This window comes from Phascolarctos cinereus, unplaced genomic scaffold (genome assembly GCF_003287225.1).
Source record: "Phascolarctos cinereus isolate Bilbo 61053 unplaced genomic scaffold, phaCin_HiC Scaffold_726;HRSCAF=1367, whole genome shotgun sequence".
Taxonomy (NCBI): domain Eukaryota; kingdom Metazoa; phylum Chordata; class Mammalia; order Diprotodontia; family Phascolarctidae; genus Phascolarctos; species Phascolarctos cinereus.
Window position 1 is genome coordinate 194,230,571 of NW_027556098.1, and position 13,884 is coordinate 194,244,454.

Here is a 13,884-nt window from a genome sequence, read left to right on the forward strand (position 1 = left end):
TACAGCCTCAGAGCCAGAAACACCCTAGGGCAGTCCTGTTTCTTGACACATATTCTCTGTGTGGACATACCAGTCTGGCCAAGTCACTTCTTAATGCTCTGAGCAATTTTCTTAAGACTATAGGTTGTAGAGGTGGTGCTGGCCCACGTTGTTGGAGGGTGTTTCCTCCATCTAAGAGTTCCCTATTCCAGTGAACTCACAGGTCTGTCCTCTGTTCTACAAATACACACATATACGTCTGTATCTCTTTTACAGGAACTTCAAGCCAGTTAGCACCAATAAAAATATGAGTCTGAATAAATACAATGTTATAATATCTTACATAGAAATAGCTACCTTTCTATGAAAATGCTGACCTGACAAATTTTCCCCCACTAGGATTATTCCAATATGTGAAATGTGTGATCTTAAAATATAGGACTGTTAGTCCCTTTGGCATTACAGTTTACCTTACCTCCCATTAGTTATTTAGATGTGGTTTTGATAATTATGTTTATGCAGTTTTTCATTTAGCTAATTATATATGAGCAGTTAGATGGCTTGGTGGATAGAGTTTTGGGCCTAGCATTGGGAAGACCCAAAATCAGATGCAACCTTAGGCACTTACTAGCTGTGTGACCCTGGGCAAGTCACTTCATCCTGTTTGCCTCAAGTTTTCTCATTTGTAAAATGAGCTGGAGAAGGAAATGGCAAGCCACTCCCATATTTTTGCAAAGAAAATCCTAGATGGGGGTCATGAAGAATAAGACACAACTGAAACATCTAACAACAATAATTATATGTACTGCTTCTGGAAAGCCCAGGAGAAAACATGAGAACCTATAGGATAATCTTGTGCTTTGCCATGTTCTATTTAGAGGTTGTTTTGAAATAGAGGGTTTTTTTTTTTAAAGTTAAATATATTATAAGCATTATCAAGCATTTTTTTTCTCCTTCCCACTTCCCCTACCAACCATGGGCTATTTTTTTAAGCAAATGATTGTCATCTACTTACAAAAAAAAGAAAAGATAAATTAGTCTTTGTTAAATCTGAAGGAAACAAAGGGAACATTTTAAAAAAAACTCATTGATTAATGTAATAGGTAACTTTCTAAAACCTGACCATTGCTAATTTTTAAAGAGTGTCCCCTTCAAGCAAACTAGATTGTGGCCTTATGCCACCTGGATGTGGAGGACACACAGACATCTTGCCCCCTTCTCCCCTCCACTGGCATTACACAGACTCACTACCACCAGTGGAGGCTATACCCCACAACATCCTGTAGCTGGTAGGCCCCCGCCCCTTTTTTTTAAGCATATGTGATTTGAGGAACTTATGGTGCCATATTTTTTCCTACTACCTACTTGTTTCCTGAATAAAGATTTCCTGAGTGTCCCATTTCCCTAGTGCTGCTGGCCTGTTTCTTTAATACTCCAGGGAAGAATCAGATCACATGTAGAAAAGCCATTATTTTAAATTCATGATGATGAAAAATCCTAGAGGAAGGAAAATATATGTTTTCTGAATCTGTGCTTAAAGTACAAAAATGAAAACCTCAAGACCTCATTTGTTTACAGGTTAGGCCACAATGGTGGTGGTGGTAGAGACAAAAGTATAAGTAGGACCCAAACTCTGTATCTGGTTTGAGACCCTGAAAATCTCAAGATGATAACAAAAAAAGGAAAACTATAGATAGTGGAAAGCAGGGGTTCTTAACCTTGTGTCTGTAAACTTGTTAAAAATACTTTGACAACTGTATTTCAATATAACTCGTTTCTTTTGTAATTGGTTTCTTTATGTATTTTTATTTGACAGGGTGTCCCCAAAGTCTCATTGAAATTTTAAGCATGAAGACTTTTGGAACTCCCTGTGCATTTAAAAACATGATGAAAAGAAGTCCATAGGTTCCACTGGACATCCAAAGGGGTCCATCACACACACACACACACACACACACACACGCACATGCACGCACACATGATTGTAATGGCAGAATTAATAGAACTGAGAGATGCATTTTCTTGAACTTCAGAAGACTGATCCTAACCTTTCAAGCAAGTATTTGGAATAAGAGCTGCCCTTTATTTATATAGCTTTGTAAAGTTTACAAAGTCTTTGATGGTGTTTGAGCCTCTGTGGGGTAGGTACTACAGGTATTATTCTCATTTTTTCAGTCTTTTTCAGTTGTGTCTGAGGAAACTGAGGAAAATAGAGTTAAGTGACTTGCCCAGGGTCACACAGCTAAGAAGGGTCTGAGACCAGATTTGAACTCAGGAACATGAGTCTTCCTGCCTCCAGACCCAACACTGTCTACTGTGCCACCTGTCTCTCAATATCCTTATTTTACAAATGAGGAAACTTGTCAACTAACTCATAGGATTCAGACCTAGGTCTTTCTGACTCCAATCCTAGCACTTTATATTATGCTAAAAATGCTGTAAGAGCCATTAAAATAGTAGAAGTTATATATAATTTGCATTTTCCATTTTAAAAACGTGGCTTGTTTTTGTCATTTTAGAAAAATCAAGGAATATTATCGATCAAAAAGGCTGGTGATTAAGCACATTACTGAAGAAGAATACAGGGAGCAAGCAGAAATTGAGACAGCCAAAGCATTGCAGAGGTTGCGTGAGTTTTGCCACAGCACAGACTTCCCATCGTGGTTAACTGTGTCCAGACTCCAGTCCCCAAAAAAGTAAAAGAAAATTCCATCCTTTTTAAAAGCTTTCTGTGTTGCTTAGGCACTAGGATTGGATTAGATGGTTGAAGTTTCCTTCTGGCTCTGGAGCCTACGGTTGTCATTGGGTTGGTTAGACTTCTGTGAACATTATGGTTTGTGGAGTATAGCCACTTCAGATAGGAAATAGAGACTAGATTAGTATGCTTAGTATTTTGCTTTCCATTCAAAGGAGAAGAGAGCAGATCCATTCTTCCACAGATCCCTTGACATATTGACAGAATTGTTCCAGGCAGGTTAAATATTAGTTTGATCTACTTTATAGGCAAGATTTTAAAAAACAACTTTCAGGTGGGAAGAAGTAAAGTTCGTGGGATATAAAGCTGTTACCTTCCTGAAATACTGGAAATTATCTCTGAATTCACAGTGAATCATTCTTTTCCCCTCCCTTCCCTTCCTCCAACTTTCCCTTACTTCTTTGGCTCATATTAAATGCCAAAACATTAAAATTAAAGAAAAATATGGACTGAGACTTAATTGATATTAGGAACTTTCCCAAAAGAAAAAGTCCTAATGCAGACTGGCACTTGCTCTTGGAGATTTTCCTGGGATCACTGAAATTAAATCACTTGCCCAGGTTCACATGGCCAATGTATGCCAGAGGACAGGCTTGAACCCTGGTTGTCATGATTTCAAGGCCATCTGTCTATCCGCTATGTGTTGTTAGTTTAGAGTTTACTTTTTATTTTTTAAAAAATAAGAAAAAGGAAAGGAAATAGAGTGAAGCTAATACATTTGACCATCTTGCATATTAATATGTTTTCTGATGCTTCCTGGAATGTATTTCTCCCGCAGTCACATAAACATCTACAATTTTTTACTTCCACTATGAATGCTCTTTGAATGCCACTCTAGACTGACACAAAGGCAAATTTAATTAAGGAAAACACATTGTCTGCTGAGTAAAACTTTCTGTGCTAATGTTAAACCTTGTTTAAAATATTTTTTTGGTAGGTTTGCAGAGTTTGTTTTGGGAGCAAGTCACCTGTCCCCTGAAGAAGTCAGAGCCCATGAAGAGCAGTATGGCATCGGAGGCTGGTTTTTGGAAGAGCAGCTCTTTAGCCCTGGTGGTTCCCAAGAGCCCAGTCCACAAGATGATTACCTTCAGGAACAGGAAGTAGTTGAAATGCAGGAAGTGTATCAAAGAGAGGAGGAACCATTGTAGGGAAAAACTACAGATGGGTCCCAAGGGAAAGGGAAATTAAACATTATAAATATCTTTTGTGCCGGGAAGTCATCCTTGCTGGCAAGTTCTGCTGCTTATTGTACTGTAGGTGGCAAGCAAGATTCTTTGAAAGATTCCTTCTGAGTTTCCTAGAATGGAAAGTCTTCCTGGGAACAATGAGAGGCTTTCTTTCTGCCCCTCAGGAGGTCAGCCAGCATGAAGAGGTGCCTTATCATTGTTGCATTAAGTCTTTCTCATGATCCTCACAGTGAAAGAAGCTGTCTTCTTCCAGAGAATCTCAGTTCTCAACTAGAGGAAGAGACCACTGACAATGTGACAGATAAGCTTTATATGCCATTCCTTATTTGGATTTTTCTGGTTTTAGGTGTATTGGATAAAGATTGATAATTTTGATAAAGGAAAACTCATTTTCCTATTTTTTCTATTTTGATAATATTTTCATGGAATGTAATTTCATGATATCAGGGTTACTTTTCATGTTTTACTTGAATAGTAATATTCAAGTAATGTTCGAGCATGTTTACCTTCTAATACTCAAATCATTTATTAGGGTGTTTTTTTTATTTTTTTGAGAAAGTGTGGCAAAGTGGGTAGAGAGCTAGCCTTGAAACCAAGATCTTGAGTCCATCCCACCTTTTGCATATGCTGGTTGTGTGACCCTTGACATGTGGACTTAACCTCTCAGGGCCCCAGGGAACTCACTAAGAGTGAAGGTATCATTTTGCCTTGATAGAGGAAGCTTCCTCACATGGGAGTTCCCTGTGCCAGTGAAATCACAGGTCCTTACCACATCCTATTTTTGTAGCAACACCTCATGGATCCATGGGAAAAGACCTTTGTTTTTGATTTTATGACATTAAACTAGAGAGGAAGAGAAATAAATGACAATATTTTGATAATGAAGGGGAAGAAGCCTGGAACTGAAAAAACTGTCCACAGGCTAATGGTCCAATAGCACTCATATTGCAGCATTAATTCCCTTTCAGTATTTGCCCTAGACCTTTGCTGTTCTAAAATTCACTAACATTTTCTTAAGCATTCTTAGGGAATCATCTTATCTGGAAGGAAGGACAAAAGGCAGGAGTGGGGTGGGGAAAATTAAAGCTGTGTTGCATCACTGAGCCAAGTCAGGGTAAAGTTTTGCTCTCAGTGGGTAATGACATAGGACTCAGAACTGGGGACTAATGCAGAAATGAATTTTTAAATGGTATTTCTTCAGCAAAATTGAATGTTTCTTTCTTCAAAATCTTTGTTTTTTTTTGATGATTTAATATTTTATTTTTTCCCCAATGACACATAAAAACAATTTTTAACATTTGTTTTTTAAAATGTTGAGTTCCAAGTTTTCTCCCTCCCTCCTTCCCCTCCCTTCTCTAATTGAGAAGGCAAGCAATTTGATATAGGTTATACATGTGCAATCATGCAAAACATATTTCCATTTTACTCATGTTATGAAAGAAAACAGACAAAAAAAAAGATAAGAAAAATAAAGAAAAAGTTTGCTTCTGTCTGCATTCAGACTTCATCAGTTCTTTCTCTGGAGGTGGAGAACATTTTTCATCATAAGCCCTTCAGAATTCTCTTGGATCATTGTATTGCTGAGAATAGCCAAGTTACTCATAGTAGATTATCATATGATATTGCTGTTACTATGTACAGTGTTCTTCTGGTTCTGCTCATTTCACTTCGCATCAGTTCATGTAAATCATCAGGCAACTTGTAATTAGGCAAATTAGCTTATGTCACACACATTCAGTCCACTCTTTCATGTGGTAGCCATTTATCAGTAAACCAAAGCAAGTATTTTGTCTTCTGACTTAATCAATACAATCTATTTTAATGACCATTTGTCGGTGTGCACAGGCACAGAACCATTGGAGTCATCATCTTAGTTTTAGACACAAGGTGAGACCAGGTGATCTTTTCTACAAATATATTTTCTGGTAGTATTTTGAATATATCTCCTGTGCCTGAAACAATCGTGGACATACATGTTGGTTGGGAGTATGTGATGCAGTTCAGAATATTCAGGGTAATGTGACTAGTCTAAGTAATTGGACTATATTATAGTAATATGACAGCGTTTACACTTTTGAAGCTCTGAAATTAAAAAAAAATTTTTAAACATTCTTTCAGAGAACATTTTTTATTGTTACCTTTACTTGAATAAATTTACTTTGATTACTATGGAAGTTGGATAATTAAAATAAAATGTGTGTGATTTTGTATGAGTGTTAATGTATTGTGTGTTTGCTTGTGCTGGAGGTTGGGGGGGACCATTATTATTATTCTCCCAATATGACTCATTACAGGCCACCCCCCACATCCCTACAAAAAGCCATAGGTAATAATCTTAATAAGGGACATTCTTGATATTAGTAGAAGGCTTAAATGACCTTTTGAAATAAAGATCTCCACCTCCACCCTTCACAGGCAGTTGAAGCTCTTGGTCTCATTCCTCACACCACCACTGAGGTGGGCAATTATCCAGCAGAATTGAACCCTTTCTCATGTGACACTGCTTACACAAGGTGCCTCACAAAGGCTTGCTGTGGTTAATGAGCTGGACTGTTTAGCCCAAAATTCATAGGTAGGCTGTTGTGTAGGTGGCCGTGTTTAAACAACTGACATTCAAACATCGTTTTGAAAAGTTCTTAAAATCTGTTTTATATGTCACCAAACTCTTTTGGGAAACAGTTGCCTAGTTTGTTAATGGTATTTAGGACTAACTCTCCAAGGGTGTACTCGTTTGACATTGGGGCAGTGTCTTTATCATCTTTTATTTGTCTAGAGCAGGGATTCTTAACTGGTTTTGTGTCATGCACCCCTTTGGCATTTTGGCAAATTCCTGTAATAATGTTTTTAAAGTAATAACGTAAAATACATAAGATTACAAAGGAAACTAGTTATATTGAAATTGCTATCAAAAAAATTTTTAAGCAGTTCACAGCCCTTGGGTTTAGAATCATCCAGATATTCGACATATTTATAGTTTTTAGATACTAGGGAGTAAATGATGAAAATGTAATATACCTGAATAGGTATATTGTGAAATATATTATTAATATTATATAATATATGTATTTATAATGTATACATATAAACAATAGGCTGTGGAGAAGTTGTAATGGAGAAGAATGATAAGAGAAAGGTGCAATAATAAGGCATTGTGACACAGTGAAAACAGCATTAGCTTTGGCATCTGGAGAGAGGTTCAAATCCTACCTCAGACACTCCCTGTGTGACCTAGAGCAACTTAGGTAACATCTCTGAGCCTCCAGTTTTCCTCAGCTGTAAAGTGAGGGTGTTGGATTAGATAGGCTCTTGGGCAGGCTTGTACTGGTAAAGGTTTATAACTTACTCTCAAAAAAAAAAGCATGCAGGACAATTTAAGTTGAATTTACATTTTAAACATTTTCTTCATCACTTGCTTAAGCCTAAACGGTCAACAAAACAATAAATTAAGCCTGGATTTGTACCATTCACCAATTTGTGAGGTGTAAATGCTCACACTGAAAATTTAACAGTTTGCTTTTAGAAGCTAGTTGGAACTGACTCCAGCAAACCACTTCTTTTGGGTAGCTTCCAAATCTAGGTCTCTGAACTTATGGTACTATGACACTTGGCACAGCCAATCAATAAACATTTATTCAGCACCTTCTAGAGGCTGCTAGTTGGCTTGGTGGATAGAGCACTGAACCTGGATTCAGGAAGACCTGAGTTCAAATGTGACCTCAGACACTTACTAGCTGTGTGACCCTGGGCAAGTCACTTAACCTCTGTTTGCCTTAGTCTACTGGACAATGGCAAACCACTCCAATATCTTTGCCAAGAAAACCCCATGGACAGCATTGGTGTGCTGTTGAGGGCCGATCTTAAAGAGTCTGATATGGGTTTAAGATCCAGGACAGAGTTTGACTTTTGCCCAGGCTTTTACCCAAAGGGCTCAATAATTAAGAAGCATGGCTCTCCAAATCTCTCCCTGTTAGGAGGCTCCTGAGACATTCCTTCTCACTCTGAACCTTAGATTTACATATTCACTTCTCCATACAGGCGGCAGGAAAAAGCCTTTGAATTTACAACCCTATCTAGGAACTCTGATAAGGAGGAAATGTATGTTATCCCATCCTTAGCAGACGTTTCAGGAGTGGCTCACAGGGAGGACTTCTTTGAAGTTAGGATGGATTTTCTCTATCCTGTACCCTCAGAAAAATAAACAGAGTCAGTTTTTCTGCTCCGCCTGGCCCACTTCTTCATGTCTTATTTCCCGCCTTTCCGTTTGGTGCACTGTCTGGTTGCGGGCAACAGTGTGCTGTGGTCCACGGGGTTAGGAAGAGCCAGACATGACTGTTACTGCTGATGCTCCCCGCCTCCTTCAGTTTGTACAAGAAAAGCCCATTTTAAAAAGTAATTCCTCTAGAATCAAACTCTGAGCTTGTCTCCCCTAGAAGATGTTGAGTTCCTTGAGGAGCCAGGGAGAACTGAGTTCTTATCCTGCTTCTAACACTGGTTTAACTATGTGACTCCAGACAGGTCATTCGGTCTTTCTAAGCCTCAGTTTCCTCATCTGTAAAATGAGTGGGTTGGATGAGAAAGCGTCAGAGGTTCCTTCCAGTTCTATAGCTCTGATTCTATGAAAGTGCTTCAGATAATCATGGGCTATAAAATCTGGATTATCTAGAATGTTTAGGGAGTGAAATATTTAGGGTAATTTATCTGATTAAGAAATTCTCCTTGGTCTTTTACCCTAGGCCAGGACCAATTTTCTGAGGAAACAGGCAATGCTTTCCCCTGTACTTAGTTGAAAATCTTTCTAAAGCACAGTAGGCTTTTCACTTTTGGTAACAGTTAGATGGCACAGTGGATAAAGTGCTAGGCCTCAAGTCAGAAAAACCCAAATTCAAATTCAGCCTCAGACACTCACTAGCTGTATGACCCTGGGCAGGTCACTTAACCCTGTTTGCCTCAGTTTCCTCATCTGTCAAATTAGCTGGAGGAGGAAATGGCAAACTATTCCTATATCTTTACTAAGAAAATCCCAAATGGGGTCCAATTCTTTGTGACCCATTGGGGTTTTCTTGGCAAAGGTACTGGAATGGTTTAACGTTCCTTATCTATGGATTAAGAAGAGTTATTTGTAACTATTATGTGTATGCAGATGTGTTTAAGATCTAAGAATTTATAAGGAAAGGACCTTAAAGATCATTTAGTCCAACCCCATCATTTTACCTGTCAATCAAATGTTTACTGAACACCTACCATGTGCCAGGCACTGTGCTATGTCCTGGGGATACAAAAAGAGGCAAAAGACAGTCCCTGCCCTCAAAGAGTTTATATGTCAAAACTGAGGCTGAACAGGGAGGTTCCAAAGGTGCCCAAGAAGTGGTAAGTAGCAAAACCACAATTAGAACCCAGGTCCCCTGACTCCCAGACCAGAGTTCTTTCCATTATACCATGTGATTGTTTTCATTAAAATCTCTCATATATATATCTAGTGTTAGAAGTTTGCACATAAGTAGTTGTTTGCATGTTGTCTTCTCCACTAGATGATATCTTTGAAATCAGGGACTCTTTTTTTTTTTGCCTTTCTTTGTATCCCCAGTACTAGCACAGTGCCTGATACACAGTAGGTGCTTAATTGGCTATTTGACTGACATCATTATTATTATTAAAGTGAGATGGCTGTCTGGGAGGGAAGAAGGGAGAGGAACACTTTGGAAAATACAGGTGATATTAAAAAAAATCAGTGAGGGTAAGGAATAAGCACTTAGGGGTATTGAAGGAGGACTAGCACCCTTGGTGTGAGGGTTGCTCATCCACCTTTGGTGTCCACCTGTCATCTAATTCTCACCTGTGACTCCAAGAAGCATGCACAGTGGCCACATTGCAGTAAAACCCTCTTGGCAGGTGGGCTAAACCAGGTTGAGGGTAACCAAGAGGCCTCGAGCCCATCAGAGTTAGGGAGGTGTCTACCCCAAGCATGTGAAGATTTTCCCTGGCTGAACTGGTGGACAAAAACAATTTATTTGGATGGTGGCCATGAAGGCGGCTCAAACAGGCATTGTGGATCTCTTAGAGCTTGGTCAATTCTTGAAGATTCCAAGGTCATCCACTACATTCTGTGCCACTGCCAATCATCCTGACTTTTGTCTTGACACTGGACTTTGATGACTCTGGAAGAAACAGTGAGGCTGATGACCCTGCAACTCTGCCTCACTTAAATCTAGTTCACATGTGTCAAGATATCACCCAATAAGGTCATTGGCCCTCTTCGAAAATAAAGGATAAACAACAATTATGTGCCAGGCCCAGTGCCATGCCCTTTACAAGCATTTCATTTGACTCTCACAAGAACCCTGTGAGACATGTTATTTTTGTCCCCATTTTACAGTTAAGGAAACTGAGGGAGGCAGAGGTTAAATGAGCTATCCAAGATCACACAGCTAGTAAGTGTCTGAAGCTGGATTTGAATTTAGGTATTCCTGACTTCAGGTTCAGTGCTCTATCCACTATACCACCCAGCTACTTCTAATAAAATAAAATGCATTTTTAAAGAAATTAAATGGTTATAAGAGTTGATTCCAAATGTTTTAGTAAAACTTGGAGGTAAAAATAAATTGAAGTTGCAGAATTTAATGCCCAAGAATCCTTTCTCTATCTCAAACCAACCATGGGCACTCTGGAATCAAGTCTTGGTTTTCCTTCCCCCCTTAACTAATTTTGCTTTGTAAATACCCATTATCCTTCCCTATGACCTTTCTTCTCCTGGGACCCTGTCTCTAGCTGATTAATTTCTTCAAGAGTTTGCTTTCACCATTTAATGACTATAGTACATTTTGGAACATAGAATTTCTAATGAAAGAATTACTTAGCATGTCTTGAATTTTAATTTAGGTGGCATATTGGGGAAAGTGCACTGGACTTAAGTCAGGAAGACCAGACCTCAGATTCAAATACTATCTCAGGCACTTAACAGCTATGTAGCTCTGGGCAAACCACTTCTCAGCCTCTATTTCCTCATCTGTAAAATGGGGATAATGATGGCACCTACCTTTGCAGGGTTGTTTTGAGGATTAGTCAAATGAAATAACATGTACCATGATTTACCTTAAAGCACTTACGCTTTATGCTAACTTTGCTATTGTTTACTCTCAGGATAGGGGAGAAATCAAAGGATATATTTGTAGATCTACTGCCAGACCCTGAGATCTGGAAGTCAGAGCCATGGAAAAATGGCAAAGCTGTCTGGTACTAGGTAGCTTATTGTATGCCACCATCTGTCACTTAACTCCTGGATCTCACCTATCAACTGTGGACACATTGTATTGAATTACATATCTCTCCTTTTAGATCTCTCCCCCAACATATTTATTTTCATAGAAAGTAAAATGATTCTCTTCCTCCTTCAGAAATAGTTAAGTTGCAAATAGCAAGGCAGCTAGGTAGTACAGTGGATAGATTGCTAGGCCTGGAGTCAGGAAGACTCATCTTCCTGAATTCAAATCCTGCCTCAGATACTTCCTAGGTGTGTGATCCTGAGCTACTCACTTAACTGTGTTTGCCTCAATTTCCTCATCTGTCAAAGAGCTGGAGAAAGAAATGGCAAACCATGGCAGTATTTTTGCCAAGAAAACCCCAAGAGCAGTGACAAAGAGTCTGTCTCTGAAAAATGACTTAACAACTAAAGCAAATAACAAAGCCTTCATAAAAACAGAATACAAGTTGTCCTTGCCAAAGCAACAGAGAGAAACAAATTCTGCTGCCCCAAAACTTGTCTATGTTCCTCCCTCTCCTCCTGCCCAGGCATCCCACTCCCATAGCTCTGAGCTGGTTTTTTTCTTGTTCAAGAGGTCACAAAGAGTCAGACATGACTGAAACAACTGAACAATAACCCAAGGCTATTAACTTGGGGTAATTCTCCAATATTACATGAAACAGTATGAAATAAATCATTAAAGCAGTGATTCTGAAACCCTGATTTTGTAACCTATCTATGTACTTTCTGTGATTTAAAGAACTAAGTCACAAAATGCTCAAAAATTAATTTGAATTCACTTAAACATTAAAAGTATGACACTGAGGGGTGGGGAGAAGGGGGCTGGAACATTGTGTCACAAAACAAGTGAAAAATTTGACTATTAACTCCTAAAAGGCAATTGTTGCCTTGCGGAGTAAGCATTGGCATCAAAAACCTCTTTAAAAAGTTCAGTTGGATAGTGAAAAGAAATGCTAGGGAAGGTGGCCTAGCCATTCCAGATCTTAAATTGTATTATAAAGCAGCAATCATCAAAGCTACTTGGTACTGGCTAACAAAGAGTGGATCAGTGGATCAGGTTAGGTACACAAGCCACAGTAGTCAATGACTATAGTAATCTACTGTTTGATAAACCCAAAGACCCCAGCTTCTGGGATAAGAACTCATTATTTGCCAAAAACTGCTGGGAAAACTGGAAAAAGAGTATGGCAGAAACTAGGCATAGACCAAAATCTTACACCATATACCAAAATAAAGTCAAAAGGGGTATGCAATTTAGATGTAAAGGCTGATGCTATAAGCAAACTGGGAGAACAAGGAAGGAATAGTTTACCTGTCAGATTTATGGAGAACAGAAAAATTTATGACCAAACAAGGTGCAAAATGGATAATTTTGATTACATTGAATTGAAAAGTTTTTGCACAAACAAAGCTAACGCAACCAAGATTAGGAGGGAAGCAGAAAACTGGGAAAGAATTTTTACAACCAGTGTCTCTGATAAGGGCCTCATTTCTGCATACTTTTTTTTTTAAGGTAAGACAATTGGGGTTAGGTGACTTGCCTAGAGTCACACAGCTAGTGAGTATTATGTGTCTAAGGCCAGATTTTAACTCAGGTCTTCATGACTCCAGGGTCAGTGCTCTATCCACTCATTTCTAAAATATATAGAGAACTAAGTCAAATTTATAAGAATACAAGTCATTCCTCAATTGATAAATGGTTAAAGAATATGAACAGACAGTTTTCAGATGAAGAAATTAAAGTTAGAAATGCTCTAAATCACTATTGATTAGAGAAATGCAAATCAAAACAACTCTGAGGTACCACATCACACTTATCAGATCGGCTAACATGACAAAACAGGAAAATGATAAATGTTGAAGATGTGGGAAAATTAGACCATTAATGTATTGTTGATGGAGTTGTGAAATGATCCAACCATTCTGGAGAGCAATTTGGAACTATGCCAAAAGGGCTACAAAAATGTGCATATTCTTTGACACAGCAATAGCACTTCTAGGGCTGTTTCCCAAAGAGATCATAAAAATGGGAAAAGGACTCACATGTACAAAAATATTTATAGCAGCTCTTTTTATGGTGGCAAAGAATTGGAAATCGAGGGCATGCCCATGAATGGCTGAACAAGTTGTGGTACATGAATGTAATGGAATACTATTGTACTATAAGAAATGATGAGCAGGTAGAATTCAGAAAAACCCAGAAAGACTGTATGGACTGATGCTGAGTGAAGTCAGCAGAATCAGGAGAACATTGTACACCATAACAGCCATGTTGCTCGATGACTAATGTTGATAGACTTAGCCCTTCTCAGCAACACAAGGATCTAAGACACCTCCAAAGGTCTCATGATGAAAAATGCTATCCACATCCAAAAAGAGTACTACGGAGTTTGAATGCAGATCAAAGCATACTATTTGCTCTTTTTGTTTTCTTCTGTTTTGTTTCTTCTTTTTTGTGGTTCCTCTTACTGGTTCTAATTCTTCTTTACAACATGACTAATCTGAAAATGTTTAATAGGAATGTATATGCAGAGCCTATATCAGATTGCCTGCCATCCTAGGGAGGGAAGAGAGGAAGGAGGGGGAGAAAATTTAAAAGTCAAAAGCTTATGGAAGTAATTGTTGAAAACTAAAAATAAATTAATTAACTAAAAAGAAGTTCAGTTGGAGTAGATGTTTGTGTAGTCAATGGAGATTCTTTTATG

At 38.5% G+C, this 13,884-nt stretch overlaps 1 protein-coding gene across 1 annotated transcript in view; it reads left to right on the forward strand.

Moving 5' to 3' along the window:
• NEMP2 (nuclear envelope integral membrane protein 2) overlaps positions 1–6,131 on the forward strand; it is a 42,163-nt gene extending 36,032 nt beyond the window's left edge. The window contains 2 exon segments of the mRNA XM_020993599.2: positions 2,499–2,675; positions 3,672–6,131. Of these exon segments, the coding sequence (XP_020849258.2) occupies positions 2,499–2,675; positions 3,672–3,882 (388 nt within the window). The 3' untranslated portion in view covers positions 3,883–6,131.
• The last annotated feature ends 7,753 nt before the right edge of the window (positions 6,132–13,884 follow it).